The following is a 21,743-nucleotide window of genomic DNA, read 5'->3' as shown; positions in this document are numbered from 1 at the left end:
TTAGGCTATTTGGAGTTTTGCTAATATTTAAGTTACATGCTAGCTGTTTTGTCTAATTTGGACTTTTTTGTGTGTTTTAGGCTATTTTAGTGTTTAGCTAATATTTCAGCTATATTCTAGCTGTTTTGGCTAGGCTTTTTTGTTTTTAAGGCTATTTGGGGAGTTTAGCTAATATTTCAGCTGCATGCTAGATATTTTGCTAACTCGGGCATTTTTTCAGTTTTTTATGCTAATTTGGCATTTAGATAATATTTTAGCTGGTTATCAGCTTTCAGTTTTCAGCTGTCAACTTCAGTGTTTTTAGCCATCAATTTCAAAGTCTTCAGCTATCAGCACTAACCTCTTTAGCAGCCAAATTCAGCTAACAGCATTCACTGTAGCATTATTGCAGGTAATGCTATATATCTAGTTTTTAGTTAGTTTAAAGCTAATGATGGTTAAGATGTGTGCTTTACATCCAGTTTGCGCATTAGTTGACTAATCTAAAAAAAATAATTGTTGACTATTAAAATAATCGTTTGTGGCAGCACTATTATTAACCTCATCATCTATTCAGATTCCTGATTTCACACATTTAGAATTATTAATTTTATTGCATCAACTAAAGTTATTCTACTTACCAGAATCTACAGCGCTCAGGAACAGCAGAGACACAAGGCAGCAGACAGAAAAGCAAAGCATCGTCAATCACTTCAGGACTCCTAAAGCTGAACTATAATGCAGTTGATCTGCTACTGACGGGCTGATGCTTCTCAAGCACTTCAAAAAGCTGCTTTTATAGATGCTGTCAAGGTGAGGGATAGGATGAACACTCATGATCTCTGTTTTCCACATGAACAGTGTGAAAGAGAAACTGCTCAGCAGAGGACAGAGTCAGCTTAGTGAGGAAACTGGTTTTGCTTCATAATGACTTTTTCTTAAGAGTGATTGAATTACAAACACAGCTAAGATGTTTTCTGCTTCAGTAAAAGCAAGAAAAATGTCACTTTTATTTTTGCTTTCAGAAAAAAAAAGTCACTTTTGTCTGGTTTATTTTTAGTGACATCTTTCCGTTGGTTCTTCAGCCTTAATTGTGCTTCTTTAATTTTGCTGTTTTCATCTGACATGATTATGGAAACTAAAATGATCACTTGGACTATTCACCCATGCTTGTTGACACACGGTTAATTCAGGCGCACATAGTAAATTCACAAACATGGTAAGTCCACACACAGGAAACACACATTATAAACTCACACACACATACACATGGTTGACATAAATGGTAAACTAACACACATGATAAATTCACACATGGTAAAAATGGTAATTTCACACATTTGGTTAACTCACATACATGATAAAGTCCCACTTGTGAAAAATTCACAGACATGGTAAACTGACACACTGTAAATTCACAATCATGGTAAGATAACTCGCATGGTAAATCCATAAACATGGGAAACTCACACACAGGAAACTCACACACCTTGTAAATTCACACATTTGGTTAACCCACAAAAAAGTTACATTTTATAAACATGTTAAATGCACAGATGTTAAATTCACACACACTGTTAACACACAAATGTAAAAAAATCACACACATGATAAACTCACACACAATGTAAATGGACATTCATGGTAATTCACACGAATGGTACTCCCACAAACATGGTAAATTCACACGCTTGGTAATTCACACACATTCTAAATTAACACACGGTAAAAAGACACATGGTAAATTCATACACATGGTAAATCAACTTGTGGTACACCTACAAACATGGTAAATTCACGCACATGGTAATTCACACACATTCTAAATCCACTCACATGGTAAAAAGACACAGTAAATCAACACTTCTAACACACATGGTAAATTCACACATAGTAAATGGACACTTGGTAATTCACACGCATTCTAAATCCACACACATGGTAAAAAGACACACATGGTAAATTCACACACATGGTTATTCTCACACACGGTAAATTCACACATGCAAAAAAATCATATTTCACTTAGCTTTAAATTAATTTGGATGTGACCATCTTCCTGTGTTCTGATGTTTTTTTTTACGATTTTTATTCTCTGCGTTCGTTTATGGCTTGAAAGTTTCTGTTAGCCGTCAAATTCTATTTGTGCATCAACATAAATGTTGGAGAACAAACGGTCACCTTCATTTTCATGTATGCTGAGCTCCAGATTTAGGTATTATTTTTGTTGTTAAAGAGACTTTTTCAGTCATGTTGACATCACTTTCACAAGGAAGTGGAGATGTGAAGATTGATTGGTTAGACCAACGATGCTTTGGTTTAATCCTTTAACCTTTATTGGCAGAAACAGCTTGAGTTGAAGTAGCAGTGTCAGGAAACTTCTATGGGTGACCATTAGATTACATGGAAATGTTTTCAGTGTATTTATGAATATAAAACAGCACAACACTTGTTTCAGTCATGTTTATTCACAGACAAAATATATAGATCAAAAATGGTTCAGTTCAGCTAACATGAGTTTTGTTTGCATGGACTTTAGTCCAGTCTTAGGACTAAGGCTTTAGACGTCGTTTTTACAAAACATTCTCCGAGTGCCACTTTGCTCTGCCCCACAAATACATGCAAAGGCAAAAATGTTTCATAGAAGTGAGGAATAAAGATCAAAAAAGGTTCAACAAAGTATAACCTCAAAAGTGTTACTTATAGGGATGAGTGCAGTCTAAAGGCCCAGAGAAGCCTTCCTTATGAGCAAGAAAGCAGGCATGGGAAGATGCAAGCAAGCAGCAGGAAATCCTTAATTAATATTTACTTACAAAAGCAAATTATCATGCGTCACAAATGACTGTTAGTTCAACCTCCAGGGGCGTTTGAAAAAAAAAAAAAAAAACATGGTCTCCTTGACGATGCATGGAAACTGTTACCTTCATACAAATCCCCAAAGAGGAAGATGAGAAGTCCTGAAATGATCCTTTATTACTGGTTTAAGGATTTGCTACATGAGAATCCTGTGATAGAACCAAAATGTCAGTATTGCATCACGCTTCAGGTAAATCTATGGAACAAACAAAAACACAGGCAGGAACTGGTAGAGAAAAAACAAACTATTACATTAAGACATCAAAAAAATTACAAGTAAAGTGCAACTCAGACACGGTCAGATCCACAGGGATGGGGGGTGCTACAGTGGCTGGGGTGGTGAGTGGAAATATGTCTTAGGTGCTCCGCTCTTGATCGCAGATGAGCGTCTCCACCACAAAAGTGTTCTCAAAGTGGCGGATCTGGTGGCAGTCCTTCGCCTCCCGCTTGTTGATGCCTGAGGAGAGTAAAAACCCACAACTGGATTAGGTCTGTTCTGCATTTGGTACATTCAGGTGATCTCAGGTTAAAAAAAAGTTTACGTTTGCGGGCGATGCGGCGGCTCAGGCGGTACGTTTCCTTCCCGTTGCACAGCCGGTAGATGAAAGGTCCCAGCTGACGCATGTTGTGCACTTTGCCCGTCACCACCATCTCTTCATGGATGATGTAAGTCTGAGGCAGGTAGGTTCCCTTCTGCCAAAGGTAGAAACACAAATCAGAGTGAATAAAAACAACCCAGGCGTCCTACCAGAAGCTTAAACTCCTTTTAAATTTGGGGATTTAACCCTACAGGAAGCATCATGAATCACTGGTCATACAGCTAATTAATCAGGAAAAAAGGTCCCATTTTGAAATAGGTAACGGAGACATTTAAAAAACATGTTTCTTAATTAAATGTGTTTTAAATGTTTAAAACATGTATAAATGTGTTTTTTTTTTACAATATCCTAGCAACCTCTAACAGTAAAAGAGCCATTTGGGATCATTTGGGACTTACTTTAGCCTTTAAGAAAATTGGCATTCATGACTTTCTAATTGTTTTTTTTATTTTTTAGTAAGTGTGAATTATATGAAGTATTTTTGGCATGAACAAAAGCAAAAATGTAAAAACAAACAAAATCGGATTTTGTTTGTTTTTAAATTTTACCTTTAGTAGATGTCAAATTAGCGAAAAAAAACTAGCTTGCTGCTTAATTACTAGCTGAACTCCAAATTAGCAAAAAATTCCTCAGTAAATGAAGTCAGCCATAAATGTTAGCATGTTGCTAAAATAAAAGCTAAACTCTAAATTAGCCTAAAAACACCAGTAGATAACAAATTAGTTAAAAATGTTAGCATATTGCTAAAATACTGGCTAAACTCCAAATTAGCATGAAAAACTCATTAGAGGCCAAATCAGCCAAGAAAAAAAAATTCTAGCTCGTTGCTCAATTATTAGCTTAATTCCAAAATAGCCTAAAATTCCTTAGTTAACTAAATTAGTCAAAAATGTTAGCATGTTGCTAAAATAGAAGCTAAATTCTAAATTATTCCAAAAAACTTGAGAAGATAACAATTTAGCTGAAAACATCAGCATTTTGGTAAAATATTAGCTAAACTCCTAATTAGCATAAAATTAATCACTAAACTAAATAAGTCAAAAATATTAGCATGATGCTAAAATAGAAGCTAAACTCAAAATTAGCCTAAAAACCCCAGTAGACAACAAGCTAGCAAAAAAAATGTTACCATGTTGCTAAGACAGAAGCTAAACTCTAAAATTTTTGAAAATTGCAATCATTTTATTTTTTTCTTCAGCTGGAGAGCCACTAAAAGAACCACATGTGGCTCTGCAGACCCCTGTCCTAGACTTAAAAGAAAAAAAATCTGCTGCTAGGACAGCAAGTGGATTCTCAGCTCCAAAAGAATTGAAGGCATTTCTAGAAAACAAACGTAGTTCCACACTCAATCTTATTTTTTCCCCAATTTTTTGGGTCACATGACCACCAAACTGTAAAACACAGCATGACTTAATATACTGAAAGATGCACTCCAATGAAAGTTGTATTTTTTAGCATGTTCTTATAGCATTTTTCTCATAATAAAGGGCATATACAAAATAATTTATAATTAGAGTATTTCTTATCCAAATCGCATTGGATTAGAAAACTGGATGCTAGAAAAAGCTCACACTAATGATGAACTTACTAAAATGGGCGTGTCAAAGTCGCATTTCTCCCCTCCGCTCTCACACGCTTAGGTGTGCGAGACACGATGAGCCTTGAATGCTCCCATGCTCGTACAATCTGGCCCCTGGTTCAAAACGGTACCGCTGGATTGATCCAATTTGCGCTGCTAATGCTAGCTTGAGGCTATAAGCTCCCACGCAAGAGCGCAGACAGAGATCTCAAAGATGGGCCAACAGTCTCGCCCACAAGCCAGAAATGTGTTTCCAAGAAGCTACTCCCACTGTGCATAAAACATGTCTTAAAAACGACAAGGCTTTTTGATTTTCAAACAAATATCAGAAGCTTTGATTGAGAAAGCGCGTTTCTTCTGACTGCTGCTGTTGTTACCTTCACATTGACCAGGAGCTCCCAAAGGCTGCGTGGAGGCATCACAATGGTGGTGTTGAGCTCAATGACGTAGCATTTGTCCAAAGCGATGTCATGATAAGCAGTCAGTCCCTGCAACAGGAAAAGCGGAAGTCAACGTTAATATACAGAGACTGATGGATGTTATACTTCCAATACATTAAAAGGTTTAAAATATCTGAAAGTCAGTTTTTTTAGACATAGTGAAGTCTCCACTTTTAAAGTGGGGTCGCAGTTAAAGTCTGCTGGATCGTAGAAAGACTTGTTTCATGGAGCGTCTGAGTGTAAAAATGAAAGTTTTTAGAATTGAACGGATGTGCGATTCTCTTCACCCTCTGAAAGTCATGAATGATGTCTGCAGGGTCGCTGCCTCCAAAGTGAGGGACGGTGATCTTCTCGTAGTTGTCGTTCAGGTAGATGCCCACATTTTCCTGCAGCTCCTGGCGCCCGCGCAGAGGGGCGTACACCGGGTCTTCGTAACGCACCTGGCAGCGGAACAGGTTCTCTTCCGGCATCTGTGCAGTAACGTCGGTTAGCATTCAGATTAGCAGACACATCCTCCCTGCTGTGAGGAGTTGGGAGGAGAGCTTACATGAGGAATGAAGTAGAAACGGTAGACATAGATGGAGGCCAGGACCAGACTCGCCATGAAGACGACCAGTGTGAAGGTCAGGCAGCAGAGGCCATTGAGGGGAGACTTCTTAGGACGCAGCGGCAGGACCAGCCCCTCCTCATCCTTGAAAGTAAACACAATCAGAGTTTGTTCAGACAAACGTTTGTGGAGATCTTCATTCAAGTGAAGTCTCTATGAAGAAGAGCTCCAAAAATCACAGCCAGAAGAGGAACTGCTAATGAAAGCGAGACGGACGTGGTGAGTAATCCGTCGTACGCCTCCAGTCTAGCAGCCCGTCTGCCGCCGCAAACCTGTGTGGGCGGGTGGTACTACACACAGAGCGTAGAGTCTCCGTTAACAGCCAGAAGGGCTGACACTCCACTGAAGGAGCCCACACAAGGAGCTGATGTCCTGCTGACTTCCTGCAGCAAAGTGATCAAAGACGGATCCTCTGCTGAGCTGAGATCTGCAGGTTTGAGAGCAGAGATCTGCATGTTTCAGAACAGAGATCTGTAGATCCTGCATGTTTCAGCGCAGAGATCTGCAGCTCCAGCATGTTTCAGAGCAGAGATTTTGCTGGTTTCAAAGCAAAGATCTGCAGATCCTGCAAATTTCAGAGCAAAGATCTGCATGTTTCAGAGCAGTGACTCAGGTGGAACAGGAAGTTCTGTCTGGTAGCCTCAGAGACAGAAGGTCAGGACCACCTTCTGCAGGGCCTCTGCGTTCCTTCTGACAAACAGGCCCATCTGTGGCTGTGCGGCAGCGTCCTCCAGCTGGCCACCCTTCAGGTGAATTCTGTCATGTTTCATTGATTAGAGGCCTGACACGCGCACGCGCACAGGCGGAGGAAGCTCACGGGCCATTTTGTCAGCCAAAGCAGCATTTTTCCAGCGCGCGCCTCTAAGGAGGCCGAAGCCCCGTCTGATAAATTCGGTTTAAAGCACGCGCGCGCGCAGCCGCAGAAACACCAACAAAGAAATATTCATTTTTTTTAGAGCAAATGGCGATTCAGAAATAAATAAATAAAATGATCAAACGCTGCTGCTCGTGAACGTGCGCGTGCACGGCTGCATAACCAAACAGGCTGAAACAAGAGGCGGCGTCTTCCCACCATCGGATGAGGAATCAGGATCTCCGTCTTGTCGCCATCGTTCTCCTTCTCCTCCTTCTGTGCTGCCACAGCCTGGAAGCTGATCTTCACCATGGTGAAGACGATGGTTCCGTCGGTTCGGTTCTTCTTCCTGCAGCAGCGCGTGAGTGAGCGGTATCTGTCTCCTGTGCTTTCGTTCACCGTCAGGATGCTGCTCTGTTTTTGTCCCCGTGCGCCGGAAGTCCCCCCTCCTCCTCCTCCAGTGGCGGTTAAAGGACCAGCCTGCTTTTTTTTAATTTATTTTATTTTTTTTAATTATTATTATTATTATTTTATTTATTTATTTATTTATTTAACTAAACTAATATTTTTTGTTGTTGCTATTATCATTTTTTCAAATAAACTTATTTAAAAAAAATTAGCACAGCCATGTAAAGCCTATTTGTGTTTTTGTTTAGCGTATAATGCTATTTTTTTTCTATTATGCTAACAATATTTCAGTGTTTTCTTGTTGGTCAGATGCAAATGAAGAAAAGAATGTGTTTTTAAAACTAGTTCATATTGTATTATGATACTTTTTAAATTTAATTTGGATTATTTCTTTGAAAAAGTTGTCTCTTTTTCTTTGTAGATCTTAGAAAACAGTCAAAAACTCTTATAGTTTTCCTATTATTAAAGATCGGAAGTCCAACATGCTAGGGTCAAATCCAGTTTCTTAGCAGAGGGCACAGAAATAAGTCATTCTGTTTAAGAAAAACTGCATTTAGTTTTTATTTGTACATGAAATTTTTCAGTAGCACCCCAACAAGATCAGACGGAAAACAGAAATACAAATAGAAGAATAAAAAGGGGCCCTTGCTAAGGGCAATGGATTGGGGTGGAGGGGTAAAAAAAAAGAGGACAAGATCATCAACAATGTGCTTAAACACAATGTCCATACACGATGTATAGACATAAGAAAAAAAGTAGGTCATAACAACTCTGTTCTTCCCAGTCAGTTCAGTTGCTGAAATTCTTAATATGCACCAAATAAAGTGTTACTTTTTAAATATAACATTTCTATTTTTGTATCGGGTGTCTTCTTATAGCTGTCATTTCAAAGTTTCTCAACGTTTGATCAACTGACATCACTCCATATCCTAGAAGAGGGATTTTTTGGTTTTGTTTAAGCTTCATGCATGTTCAAGAAAAAGTATAATTTGATGACCTAAAGAGGCCAAATCTGAGGTGTAGTCATTTTCACCACTTCTGGTCCTGGTTCAAGGTCTTTCTGTGTGGATTTTGCATATTCTCCTGCATGTGTGGATTTTCTGCACTCGGGCTTCCTTCCAGTCAAAAAACATGCTTCATAGATTAATTTGTAACTCCAGATTGTCTATTACGCGTGACTCACTGAGTTTGTGTATAGTTGTGTGTCTCTGTGATGGACCAGTGACCTGTCCAAGGTGTTCTTTGCCTTTGTCCACAGTAACTGTGAAATCTTGAGTTTGAATAATGGATTGATGGAAGAAGGAACGCCGAGGACCCCTGCTGGCCTCTAAAAATAAGACAGGATGGGAATTTACAGGGCAAAGCCTCAGTTTTAATAGAAAATCTTTTCTGCTGGCTTTATTCTTTCACTCACACAATTAAAAAAATACTTACATAAGAAATAATCTGAAGCATTGCAAAATAAATCTATACTCTAAAGAAAGCATATATTCTGAATATGTATTTCACAATATTAAATCAAGGAAAAGTGGTCTAGTTAGTATGACAAAGAAAAGTGGAAATATTAGAGCTAAGGTTAAGGAAAAAAAAATACTCTCAAATTCAGACTTATTTCAAAACAGAAATGATTGTCTGTTTTTGGGCACATTTAGAAAAATTTAGTTTAGAGAGTATACATCTGAAATGGAACAACCTTAACCAGGTTTAAAAATGTTGCAAATCCATCCACCCATCCATTTACTCCCTTTCAAGTGCATGGGGTTGATGGAGCCTATCCCTGCGATCACTGGGTGAATGTGGGGTTCAGATAGGATTGTTTACCAGTCCATTGCAGAGCTGTTGTCAATGAAAAGTATTTTTTTTGTTTGTATCAAAGAGATTTTGAAAGCACTGATTTTATAATAGAAGTAAGCGTTGACTTTTTAAACTGTAAAATAAACATGTATATTTCTAAAACTGTAGACTTTGCAGTTTAGAAAGTTTGATTTAAAAAAAAAATCTCAATTTCCTTCTAATTTGATTCAAACAAATATTACTTCATAAAATGTCTTTACATTTCAGGATAGGAACTTTCAACCTTAAAATGTGAAACATCTGTTAGTGAAATGTTTATTAAATTGGATTTTGCCTGTCAGGAAAAATAATGTAGATGTTTAAAGGTCTAGGTATAACTATTTGCATTTACCATCCAAGATTTAAAAAAGATCATAGTGAGGTTTTATAAGAGGAGAACGTTTCTCCAAACAAGCCAAATCTCTCTGTGACCATATAATCAGTAAAATTCGGGATTTTTAACATTTATAAATGTTGTTTCCTTCAACCAAATGTGTTTTTGTAATACAAATACACACACATTTTACTTTACTTTTTAATAAAATTGTTTCCTACAACCACAAAGTGGTGCAGTCTGCTGATGGTTGATGTCATCTGTGAGAGCAGGGAGCAGATGAAGGAGAAAAAAGTCCGGAACAACAGTGTTGGAGAGAGATAAAGAGGTGTCTACAAGCAGGTTGGAATGGGCTTTCTGCTTCATCTATTCACTTCCTAAACTCACTTAATCCGGTTTAGGGTCACAGCACTGCTGGAGCCTATCCCAGCTGCTGTTAGAACAGGTTTCCAGTGCATCACAGAGCCACACAGCCACACACATACACTTCATTATTATTATTAATCAGATGCTTTGACTTTATAACAGCTGATGGGATGTTCTGAAGGTGTAACAGAGGAGATCATGGTGGAGATGGGACTGATGAACGGACTAGCAAATGAGGTTAGATTGGAATTTCTGAGGACCATCGTGTTTGCAGATGACATTGGGATCTGTCGTGAACAGGAAAATTTAACATTGTAATAATAAAAATGATTACAATAATACATATACATTACATTTATAGAGAGTAGTGGACACATTTGTATTAGCATAAATATAAGTATGCAGATGTCCGCGTGCGCGCAAACATCGCCGTTAATGTGGGTAAAATACTGTGCATGTATTCATGCAGCCGTTTTTCAAGTGACATTTCATATAGTCCTACTTTAAAAGAGGAAAAGACCCCATTTACAACGAAAGTTTACTGCAAACAGGAAGTTGTCAAAATTGCGCATGCGCATTATGCTCCTGGCTAGCATAAACATCCGACAAATGTGGTTTTTGTCAGGTTAAGCAGCAACGGGGCGGGTTTTTTTTTAATCCTGTGGGGATGCGTGACGGTGTCCACGTTGCGTGAACGCGTGTCTGAGGTGAGTAATGTCCGTGAAAAATAGGGGGAAAGTCACGTGCTTCACAATAGCGTAGCGGGCGAGTTATTTGTCCTTTACGTCCTAACTTAACCAACCCAGTTTTTTTAATCAAACCTTTATTTAAAACACCAGAGGACAAACGTTAAGAGATTATTTCTTTCTAAAATGTATATATATACATTTATTATTGGGAGTAAAAAAAAAATAGAGTCACAGACCAGCCCCATATATGCATCTACATCTTTCTATGTTTTGTATAATAAAGTTTTCTCTTTCCTGTCACTCAGAACCAACAGGAAGCTCAGAGGTGAGATGCCCCCCTTACCTGGAGCAGAGCTCATTCAGACACCTGTCCAGCTGTACAGGTACCTGCTGAGGTGCTGCAGGCAGCTGCCGTCTGCCGCCATGCAGCAGCACTACAGGCACGCCATCCGACAGGTGAGAGTTCATCTTCACTCAGGTTAAAGGTAAACATCTGGACACTACTTGACCTCTGAGTTAGTAATAATAAGAGTGTGGTTATAGAGATTGCTCTTTATCCTCTGCAGAGCTACAACAGCCATTCTGATGAACAAGACCCAGAAAGGATCCTCCTTATGATAAGCCGGGCAATTGCAGATGCAGACTGGATCCTGGAGAAGGTGAGCATCATGGGAGCTGTAGTTTAATATAATGTGTAATTAAATGGATCTATTTTCTCTCACAGTACTGCCGGAGCAGGTGAGCGTGCTGCTCCCACCTTCTGTTTCCAAACGGGGCATAAGCCAAGAAGTCCTCTATGTTGCAGCACCTCAATAGTCCACTGGTGGCAGGTTTAAGATGACTCCATGAGTTTCCACTAAAAATAAAAGGTCCAGCCTGGTGTCAAAAAGGTTTTTGTTTTCTTTTTTTATTTTTATTCAGGATAACTTTACAGGTGGGATGATGTTTTAACTGCTTACAGTGTTTGACACCATCACCCATTCCTCAAGTCTAGGAAGGAAACGGATGTAGTTTGAAGAAGAAAACATTATTGTACATCACAATTGCTCCACGTCCCAAGAACTAATATGTAAACAGCACCTGCTGAGTCAGACCCGGTTTGGGTTTCAGCTTGTATTCGTGTCAGGTCCTAATGCTTCCTGGAGCTCCATCGGGACCCCCCCCCCGATAGAAAGGGGGCTCAGCAGTAGGCAGCAGCTTCAGACAGGTGAGTTGGGCCTCACTTCTGCAGGATGAACTGGTTGATGAATTCGCTCTGCTCCGCCTCCACTTGGGACAGAGCTTCGTACTCCACCCGGTACCTTAAAAAAAAACAGCAGCTGTTAGCAGGAAGTGTGCAGCATCCTAGCTGCAGTTTGGGGGTGTTTTATTATATATGGGTGTTACCTCTCAAGCTGCATCTTCTTCTCAGCGATCAGTGCCTGTAGCAGCTGCTGATGCTCCTCCCTCTGCTTCGCCACTGATGACAGAAGGTTTCTGGCTCCAATGGCCTGCAGGAAGTGACATCGGCCAATGAGGAGTGGTTTTTGTTTCAGTGCGATTACCGAACATTAAACATAAACTGATGTTAAAAACAGTAGATCCAACACAACTGCCTTAGCCAATTCTGATTGGCTAAGGCAGTGGCAGGTTTCCACACACTTCTCTCCGTCCTGAGCTCCTCTCCGCATGTCATTCATCTTTAGTCCATTGTCTTTGCTTCTTTTCTGTACTTCCTGCCTCTATTTTATGTAGATTCAGTTCTGAATTTCAATTACTCATTTCAACTTACTTGTTAAAACTGGTCCAAAAAATTAAATGTTCAGGAACAAGAACTTTTTTTTTATAGTAAAGGAAATTCTTCCTGGTAAAACTTGTTACTTTTAGATTAAAATAATCTAGTAATGAACTCTACTACATTCAGGATTCAGTATTGAGAAATAGTATTTCAGTACTTTTAACACAGCACTGATGAATTGTGAGGAGGAGAACCTCACCTTCATCTTCTCAGTCTCCGCCTCCTTGGCCAACCCGTCCACTGTACTGATGAGACCGTCCACAATCTTATGGAAATGTCCGATCTCTGCAATGATGACACAGGTCTATAGTGGCTGTGGGTGGAGGTGGACAACAGCATCCGTGGATTCTTACTGTCCGCAAACTCTCTGCACTCCTCCTTCAGCTCTGCCGTGTTCTGGCTCACATCTGGCTCCAGAACCCGCAGCTTGTTTAGCTCATCAAAGTGGAAGCCAGCTTCAGCCAACGGATCTTTAGCCATGGAGCCTCCTGGAGGTCAAACATCAGGTTTTTACCAAGACTTCTCAAACCATCAGCGCCCTTTTAGCCAGATACAGTAGTCTGATCCACAATGATAAAACATGTTTTTTTTATGAGGTTTTAAAAGAAACATATTTTTTTAATGTGGAAATAACCATAAAGAGTTATTTTACATATGCATGAGGGTAAATTTGACTTGGATGCAACAGTGAACGGATCCTGAAAGACAGATGGAACTGATCCCTACTCTTCCTTCCACTCACAATATTACTTTATCGTCTGTGCTAAAGTCATAAAACATGCTGATACAGTCCAGTCCGGTTATGGGCTGTTGACAAACCAGCAGGGGTTTAGAAAAATGAAATTACTACCTTAACAGGACAAAGTTTTTCCTCTTGGCTCAACCTATTTCTACATTCAGCAGATCAATACAGCAACTGCGTTACTTTAGCCATACTGTAGTAACACAAAAAGAACATTTATTTACTATAGTATTCATCTACTTGGAAGTTTATGAACAGAACTTCAGTGTTAACAGTCCTTCTAACTAACAGATGGTGTTATGAAGGCGTCTGTCCAACATTATAAAACCACACAAGGTGATGTTTATTTAAATGTTCACCACCACAGCAAACAAGAAGGCTGAAAGCTGATCCTCTGTCAGTCAGATCTTCACCCCGAACTCTGTCACAGCTACAGAACATCTCAGCTATTATAAAACCCAAACAACTGGTTAAGAACAATAGTAATAAAGTATATGTGAGAGTGTGTGTAATTGTGTGGTTCTGTAATACGATTAAGAAACATAATGTACATTACATAATGTACATGAGCTGGACTTTTTAACATTGGAGTCAGTGGGGAAATGCTGCCTCCAGTGGTCCTTTAAAGCACTGCAGCATTGGGCACTTCCTGGTTTGCCTGTATGTGTGTGGGGCTGTTTTCATCTGCTTGTTGTGAATTTTAAACCATGTAACACCTCATTAGAAAATATGAAGATTCAGAAAGAAACATTAACTCATCCTGGAGTCAAAAAATGAAGATGATTTAATTTGATTTCTAAAAGTTCTACATTTATGTCTCATCAAATCCCCTTCATGTTTTAAGAACATTCTTGGATTGTTCAAGTTGTAATGCATGTTATACGTTGACTATCTTTGTGATTAACCTTCTGCATTCATTGTGTTTTAGATTAAAAAAAACAAAATAAATCAATCAGTGAGTGACGTCAAAAATGATCCTACCAGTAAATATCTACGGTAAGAAATGATGCCCAAAAAAGCAATAATTTAACGTTACCGCGACAACAAAGTCAAATTAGATCTGCTCATCTTTCTAAAAATAGTTCGGGATGATTTTTTTTTAAAATATCCATTTGTTAAACCGGTTTCCAGTACAGCAAAATCTTTTTTTCCTTTTTTAAAACAAGTATTCAGAAAAAGAGTAAACCGGAACGTTGGATTTTCCTATCCCGGTGAGCTCGAACCAAGACTCGAAACTCAGAGCTTCACGGTGTCAGACTTTGGCAGAATTGTTAGAGATAGTTTTTAGCATTGTACACGTAGTACGTGAACCCCAGTCATCTGTTTTTCCTCCTCGATGCTTTGCGGCTAACAGCTAGCAGGCTAACACGTAGGGAAATGGTGAGTTAACAGCTGTTAACCTGCGTTAAACACGTTCCGGTAAGACTAGTGAACTAAACTCTGGCTTTGAAAACGTACACTCACCTTAATAAACCCCTGGCGTTACCGTGCACGGCTCTGGTCCTCTTCATAAGGGTCTCACCATGACGCTCCGCCTCTTCCTCCTCCGCTGCCAAGGCAACCGCACACAGCGCCTTTGCGCGTGCGCACGAGCTTACCGCCGGCCTTGATGTCATCCACATTTCCGAGAAGTCTGTTTCACGCTTTTCTAAAGTATTTATCGCCCGTTTGGGAAAACAAGAATAAACGTATTGTCCATTTTAAAGCCTCCATGTGCGCGTGCAATCACCAGGGACTACATTAATCCTTAAAGCTGTTTCCTTTCAGATGACCTGAGATCAGAAGAAGACAAAAGCTCAAAGAACTCTTAAGAACAGGAGAAAATCGATGAGGAACAAATGATCACCCTACCTGGCCCCAATTACTGAGCCAATATATTTGTATCATTGTTGACTATTCGATTCAATTCAATTCAGTTTTATTTATACAGCGCAATATCACGATGAGATCGTCTCAGTGCTTACTGGTAAATGTACAAAGAAGACATAAAGTCAGCTTGTTGCTAAACTAAACTAACTAAGTTAACCTGGCATCCCTGCCCTTACACCCTCCTTCTCAGTGAGGAAAAACTACCCAATTTTGGGAAAAAATAAGAAACCTCAGGGACGTCCACATGAAGGAGTAATTCTCTCCTAGGGACGACAGGCGATGTACCAGGATCCTTAAATAAGAATTAGCTTATCTAACTCTACAACTACATTTTCAAATAGTGTAGTAGATAGGCTTCATCCAGACTGGGGGACTATGATTAGAAACTGTCAATATAAGTTTCTTTATGAATTGCTATAATATCAAAGGCAATATTTTTAAATTAAATTTGAGACCCTGAAATAATTTGCTTCACCCCAGTTATTAAGCCTGCACATGGGTAAAAGAATCTCATGAGGTAGGATAGATTGTTAAAACACAAGTCCATCCTGGCCTTTACCAAAATCTTCCATGCTGTTAACATAGATAATAAAACTGTTCAAAATATGCATTTTTTTATCATTTCATTTGTTTTAGCCTTCCACTCTGCTGTTTTAATTTGCCATCCTTCCAAGTCTTCTGCCCCCTTCCCCCTTCACCACTGTGGGGAAGATTGTTTCAGGTCTTCAGAGCAAAAAAAAAAAAAAAAAGTATATATATATATATATATAAGAGTTGCGCACCTTTCACAACAACAAAGCAGTTGTCAATGGTGATTTGACAAAACGGGTTACATCGAATGCCCTTCCACAACCGTGTATTTGAACTGGGCTGGGGACCAGCAGGCTAGGGAGACTCAGCCCTGGGCCCCCTAAAAGGCTATATAGTTATGGCATGAATGGTTTTGCCTGAGAACCCACAGTGGAGCTCATTGTGCCCCTTGGAAAGCAAACCCTGGTTTCCTTTGTGGCAGTCGTAAAACCAATGATAACTGAGTAATGCAGGCCCAAATTAAAGAGTTATAATTAAACTTTAAAATACACAAACATAGATTATGGCTTCTCTGAAACTTCAAGTGGAATTGAGCAACAGCTTTCTAGACCAGCAGGAGGCGCCAGAGAGGTGTCTTTCTGCCTGAGATATATGTTTCAATGATCCAGCAATGAAAGCATGGATCATTGTCTTAGAGAACTGCTGTGAAAAATGCCTTTAACTTCACAGCCTTGGAAGAGAGTTTTGGACTGATCAAGTTTGGCTTATATAAAACCCAAATATGACATTAAGTCCTCAATATGTGGAGCCAAAGGACCCAAATCAGCTGGGATGGGGTCATAGACGCTGTTAAACCAATTAGCATTACTTCAGTTTAATATTCATTAAAACTTAAAAAGCTCAGAAATATTTAATCAATGGTTTCATCAAGATACATCAGAAATAGTGAAACTTATTTCTTATTTTAAACCCATTTCATTGTGCTCTTGTTGAAAAAAGGCACAGTTGACATCCATCTTTTCTCTCTCTTCACCAGTTGATGGAGAACATCTGGAGGGGCATGACTCCCACCCTTGTGCCCCATTTGTGCTGTATGCTATTGCTGAACCAAGAAGACATTACCCCAAGGCTCCTTACACTCTAAATTTGTGACATGTAAGACATGAAGCAAAACCACAACAAGTACAAAGATGTGTATTTGCTTACATCCGTAGTTCATAACTTAAAATTATATATTTTCAGTGTTTTTGGGTTGTTAAAGTAATAAAGAAGCTATGAGCTTCGGTGTCCAATTGTGCAGATCACAGATGTTCTGAAGGTTTTATTTCCATTCTTTGTGAAAGCTCAAATTTCCAAAGTTAAAAGCTGACATTACTGCAGACTAGATTAAGTGATCTAACATAGGAGAAAATGAGAAATAACTGATCTGTGGAACTAAGATAAAGTTTGGTTCTTGACCACATGATCAACTTGTCTAGCCGGACCTACCAGGTGTTAGTGTGAGAGCAGGAATGCAGCTGGGCAAGAAAATAAGGAAAAGGCTAAACATACAGGAAACTCACAAAGCAAACGTGCAGAAAAAAATGGATATTAATTTTATACACATTTTCTTCCCCTACATCCCCTGCATGAAATACTGCAAGATTTTCCATAGCAAAATCAAAGACATTTGATGATGCAAAGTAAAAATAACACACATCTTCATGAAAATGACAGACAGATGTTACTTTTTTTACAGTGTAAAATAGTTATTAATACAATGGAATGATAATTTTCTGTATTTTCAAAATCTCTCTTTTCTTTTCTGCATTTCCACTGTAAACTGTCTCAACCAAATCTCTCTGGCAGTCAAACACAAAGGTTCTGTTAATAATGTATACTTATATGGTGCTTATCTACCTGGATTAAGGCCCAGAGTGCTTTATAGTCATAGTCCCATTCACACACAATTACACACTGATGGCGGTTCTGCTGCCTTACACTACCACCAACCTCAACCACCAAAAGCAATATGGAGTTCAGTGTCTTGCCCAAGGACACTCCAACACATGGACAGGCAAGGTGGGAACCAAACCTGCTATCCTCCAATCACAGATCAACTTTTGCACCATGGCCATCCTGTAACAGACATGATCTGTGATCCAAGTAGCGAGATCAATGATTTGAGAAAAGAATAATAGACAGCATGGTGGAGAAAAAAAGGAAATCAGGCAAAGGTACATAGGTCATAGAGAAATAAGGGAAAGGATGAGAGGCAGATAAGGTTAGATTAATTATGGAGTGCCCCGAGGGTCAAAATCCTAGAAAACAAAACGGACCAAGACAGGTAATATTATTAGCATGTGATGAATATAATAATCATCAATGACATACGCATCCTCAGGCTGTGGTAAAGGTGAAGTTTTTAAGCATAGCTAAGCACTACTGGTCCACTCTGTGGAGGAATCCTCCGCAAAGAGCTTCATTCTGTATGTTGTGGCAGGCTTTAAAAAGAAAAAAAAGAATTTCTAAGAAACTGGGGAAACTAAAGGAAAACATGGAAGTGGCTCAGGTGGAACAGCTGAGAGGTTGAACTGCAGCTGATGATAATTTTCTTGTTAAAGAAGACATCACCTGGACTAATGAGAACCACCATGTTCTTGTTAAAAACGTTTGAAAGAGAATTACAGGTGTCAGATGAGTGTATTTGAGGAGAAAAGTTGGGAATAGTTTTTATTGGGGTGAAACTAGAGTAATACAAATATTTTGTATGAATTATGGAGTATTTGTAGAGAAGCAGATGGGATTGTACACATCGTTATAAATAGTAAGACCATTGAATTTCATTACAAAAGAGTTTCGGGGTATACCAAGAGGCAGAGTACAATACAGCAGAAGTTTAGGGGCACGCGTTTAGATAGACCTTTCATCAAGATGGTTGTTTGAATGCATGTTGACAAAGATTTCATTGAAGTGGTTACTTGAACGTGTGTGTACATTGACTCTTCATTGGATGTAGTCACTTGAACATGCATTTCCATAGACTTTTCATTGGAAGTAAGTGCTTGAATATGTGTGTACAAAGACTTTTCATTGGAAGTAGTTGCTTGAACATGTGTGTACAAAGACTTTATATTGGAAGTGGTTGCTTGAACATGCGTGTACATAGACTTCTCATTGGAAGTAGTTGCTTGAACATGTGTGTACATAGACTTTATATTGGAAGTGGTTGCTTGAACATGCGTGTACATAGACTTCTCATTGGAAGTAGTTGATTGAACATGCATGTACAAAGACTTAATTAAAAATAGTTGCTTGAACATGCGTGTACATAGACTTTTCATTGGAAGTGGTTGCTTGAACATGCATGTACATAGACTTTTCAGTAGAAGTGGTTGCTTGAACATGCATGTACATAGACTTTTCATTGGAAGTGATTGCTTGAACATGCATGTACATAGACTTTTCATTGGAAGTGGTTGCTTGAACATGCATGTACATAGAATTTTCATTGGAAGTGGTTGCTTGAACATGCGTGTACTGTACATAGACTTTTCATTGGAAGTAGTTGCTTGAACATGCATGTACAAAGACTTCATTAAAAATGATTGCTTGAACATGCGTGTACATTCTTTTTATTGGAAGTGGTTGCTTGAACATGCATGTACATAGACTTTTCATTGGAAGAGGTTGCTTGAACATGCGTGTACATAGACATTTCATTGGAAGTGGTCCTTGAACGTGCTTTGCCAAGACCAGTGTGAAGCAAGATGTAGCATTGAGCTAATTTTCTATTCCTTGTAGCACATGTAAACTTTTTAGGTCAGTAATTCTGCTTTTGGTTGTTATTGTTTGCACACATGTTACAGTTGATTGTCATTATCAAACAAACAAACAAACAAACAAAAAACATCCCATTCAATGAATTCAGTTCACACTTAATTATGAGTTTTTATTAGTGACTTAAATAGTAAGGTTTTGTAAATTATGGCTGTATGTATTATCTAAGACTATATTGAGGTAACTGGCCTCTTTTAGTAGGGTTTAGGATGAAGTTCAGCTTTAGGCAGCAGACTCTTCTCCTTTTCATGATTTTCTTGACATCTTAACCCAAATGTACTTATTGTAGTTTTTTTTTTTCCTTTTGCAGTACAGCAGCCCACAGTAAATCTAGACATGTTAAATATTCCTGCCTTCCCAAGATTTGGCTGTGACTGAACTGAAGCTTTTCTGAACAGGAAATGAAGATGACAGAAAATCAGACAGAGCCTCACTAAGGACCGGCTCTATTATCAATGCTTCATCTCAGAACATCCTGATTTCTGACGCCTCGATGCATGCTGGGTAACATTTTTCCTCCTGTTCCTAATGACGTCAATGTTCATTGAAGGCTGCAGAAGAAGCCTCACGTTGGCGGGAGGGGCTGCTGTGAGATGGCGCACGAGCCTAAATCACATCTGACAACAGACTGAGACTGTCAGAACCAAACCGAGTCCGTGATGGTTCGTCACACCGGGGAGGAGGCAAACAGCTCAGCCGTCACCCCCCCGGGCAGAAGAGGAAGGAGATGCTGAAAAACGCTCCCAGGTTTCTCTGCGGGGAGCCGCACCGGCCGGACCCCCCCTCCTGTGATGCGTGAGGGAGGGGGCGGATCCTACAGCGACCTGGCTGCGTGACACTCCGGGAAGAGACGGAGACACGACGACAAGGAAACGAGCGGCACCGCAGTTCTGGACGGCTGGGAGGAGCGGATCGGGCTGACCCGACTGCACACAGACGCCTCGCACGCGCGGAGATGGAGGAGGAAGAGATCAAAGAGAAGCTGCTATGGAGCGTAAAGCGGGAGGTAAGCTGTTGCGCACGCGCTTCACGTGTGATTTACTGTCACGGAGTTATCAATCACCCCCCACTCCCTCCTCCCTCCCTCGGGTCTGATTACGGGACAGGTCAGAATGTATACTGTAAAGACTGTGCGCGTGCGCGTGTCCAAATGCTTCACAAGCTTTGGTTACGTAACAATTTTAGTCTGACGTGAAACCAGTGGCAGCAGCTGCATCGCTTTGACATCAGGAGGTTTAACCCGTTCTGTTATAAAGATGTAAGCACTGATTTCATTCATTATGATGATGTGTCATTTCCTTTGACACTTTAAAACACACAAATATTGTTGATTTTTTGCACACATGTTGCCTCGTGACAGTCTACAGAAATGGACTTGGTTCTGAAATGAACTCCAGGGCTGTGGTTGGATCCTTGTTCTGTTTGACAGAACACAAATGAAAACTTCCCAAACACAGATATACAGATATGGGTTACCAACTGATTTCCTGCAGTTTTATTTTTAAATATAAGACAAGGGGTTTATTGAAATAAGTTACACGTACAATTACTTTTTTCAGTGTCAATTAGTGTGGTTATTCATCCAATTTGTATAGACATAAAATTTAAATAGATTCAAACTGAACTTGAACATTTGTTACGCCACCCAAAAACACTTATTACACAAAACCTTTAAGCAACAGGTGTCAAACTCCAGCCCTGGAGGACGGGTGTCCTAACCTGGCATAGAAACCCCTTATTGGCTAAACACAATTGACCCAGGTAATCAGCAACAGATAAGACAGGATTTCTTAAAAAACAAGAGGATGTCAGTCCTCAAGGTCTGGAGTTTGACACTCCTGCAGTATGGACGTTTTTTCACCCTTATTTCAACATAACACTAAATCAGGGGTCACCAACCTTTTTGAAACTGCGGGCTATAATGATACTTCTCTATGTGAAGACACTGATTTCTTAGCATAATTATCAACAATGACAACAAGCTAGGAAACAGATATCAATATTCAGAACTTTATTAATTTCAACAGATCTTGTCACATTTTGAGGTAATAACCAAATGAAATGTTTTTAACAAAATTATAACTTATTAATTAATTATTATTAATTAATAATAACTATTATTGGTGGATCTACGCTCCTCGAATGCTTTAATTCAGTCCCATGCACCTGTCCCTTTATATTCCTTAAACCTCTGAACAGGTTGATTGACAGATCCCACAGCAGACAAGAATCTGCACATGATGCGTTCACTGAGCTCTGGACATAAGCAAACAGCCACTCGGCCCAACTCAGTCCACTACAAACTTTGTCATTTTTAAACAATCCGCAGCAAAACAAATCAGTTTTTCAGAGAAAACGTCGACACTATTTAATCAATCAATTATATACGGTGCCAGTGTTCTATGTTTTCTCTGACAAACTGCTTCGTTTTACTGCCGATATCCGATGTTCAGTGAACGCAC

General features: G+C 39.4%; 5 protein-coding genes across 7 annotated transcripts in view; 2 read left to right on the top strand and 3 right to left on the bottom strand.

Annotated features, from left to right (window-relative positions):
- The window catches only part of LOC112149663 (thymus-specific serine protease), a 7,990-nt gene extending 7,080 nt beyond the window's left edge, over positions 1-910 (bottom strand). Inside the window, exon 1 of the mRNA XM_036214966.1 lies at positions 621-910. Within this exon, the coding sequence (XP_036070859.1) occupies positions 621-681 (61 nt within the window). The 5' untranslated portion in view covers positions 682-910. The remainder of the gene's footprint in view (positions 1-620) is intronic.
- A 1,517-nt stretch (positions 911-2,427) lies between these two features.
- Positions 2,428-7,387, bottom strand: LOC112149866 (integral membrane protein 2C). The gene is made up of 6 exons (XM_024277836.2): positions 7,133-7,387; positions 6,001-6,144; positions 5,741-5,923; positions 5,391-5,501; positions 3,378-3,528; positions 2,428-3,292 (listed from the first exon to the last, which is right to left on the bottom strand). Exons 1-6 carry the CDS (start codon positions 7,223-7,225, stop codon positions 3,192-3,194), a joined length of 783 nt encoding a protein of 260 aa, XP_024133604.1. The 5' UTR covers positions 7,226-7,387; the 3' UTR covers positions 2,428-3,191.
- A 3,020-nt stretch (positions 7,388-10,407) lies between these two features.
- On the top strand, positions 10,408-11,432 carry lyrm9 (LYR motif containing 9). The gene is made up of 4 exons (XM_024277984.1): positions 10,408-10,561; positions 10,849-10,999; positions 11,110-11,202; positions 11,268-11,432. Exons 2-4 carry the CDS (start codon positions 10,874-10,876, stop codon positions 11,283-11,285), a joined length of 237 nt encoding a protein of 78 aa, XP_024133752.1. The 5' UTR covers positions 10,408-10,561; positions 10,849-10,873; the 3' UTR covers positions 11,286-11,432.
- On the bottom strand, positions 11,431-14,681 carry ift20 (intraflagellar transport 20 homolog (Chlamydomonas)). Of its 2 annotated transcripts, XM_024277983.2 has the most exons (6): positions 14,527-14,620; positions 12,974-13,018; positions 12,674-12,810; positions 12,520-12,605; positions 11,930-12,033; positions 11,431-11,844 (listed from the first exon to the last, which is right to left on the bottom strand). In XM_024277983.2, exons 3-6 carry the CDS (start codon positions 12,798-12,800, stop codon positions 11,763-11,765), a joined length of 399 nt encoding a protein of 132 aa, XP_024133751.1. In that variant the 5' UTR covers positions 12,801-12,810; positions 12,974-13,018; positions 14,527-14,620; the 3' UTR covers positions 11,431-11,762. The 2 variants fall into 2 exon arrangements, with proteins under 2 accessions (XP_024133751.1, XP_024133750.1); XM_024277982.1 differs by lacking the exon at positions 12,974-13,018 and having other exon boundaries at positions 12,674-12,808; positions 14,527-14,681.
- A 5,124-nt stretch (positions 14,682-19,805) lies between these two features.
- The window catches only part of sgsm2 (small G protein signaling modulator 2), a 45,414-nt gene continuing 43,476 nt past the window's right edge, over positions 19,806-21,743 (top strand). The window contains exon 1 of one of the 2 annotated variants that reach the window (XM_024276801.2): positions 19,806-20,287. In XM_024276801.2, coding sequence (XP_024132569.1) covers positions 20,237-20,287 — 51 coding nt within the window. In that variant the 5' untranslated portion in view covers positions 19,806-20,236. The remainder of the gene's footprint in view (positions 20,288-21,743) is intronic. The other variant, XM_024276802.2, reaches the window with a different exon arrangement.

Source organism: Oryzias melastigma, linkage group LG13 (assembly GCF_002922805.2).
Source record: "Oryzias melastigma strain HK-1 linkage group LG13, ASM292280v2, whole genome shotgun sequence".
In the NCBI taxonomy this organism is placed as follows: domain Eukaryota; kingdom Metazoa; phylum Chordata; class Actinopteri; order Beloniformes; family Adrianichthyidae; genus Oryzias; species Oryzias melastigma.
Note: the sequence above shows the minus strand (reverse complement) of the source record. Positions and strands in the feature narration are given on the sequence as shown.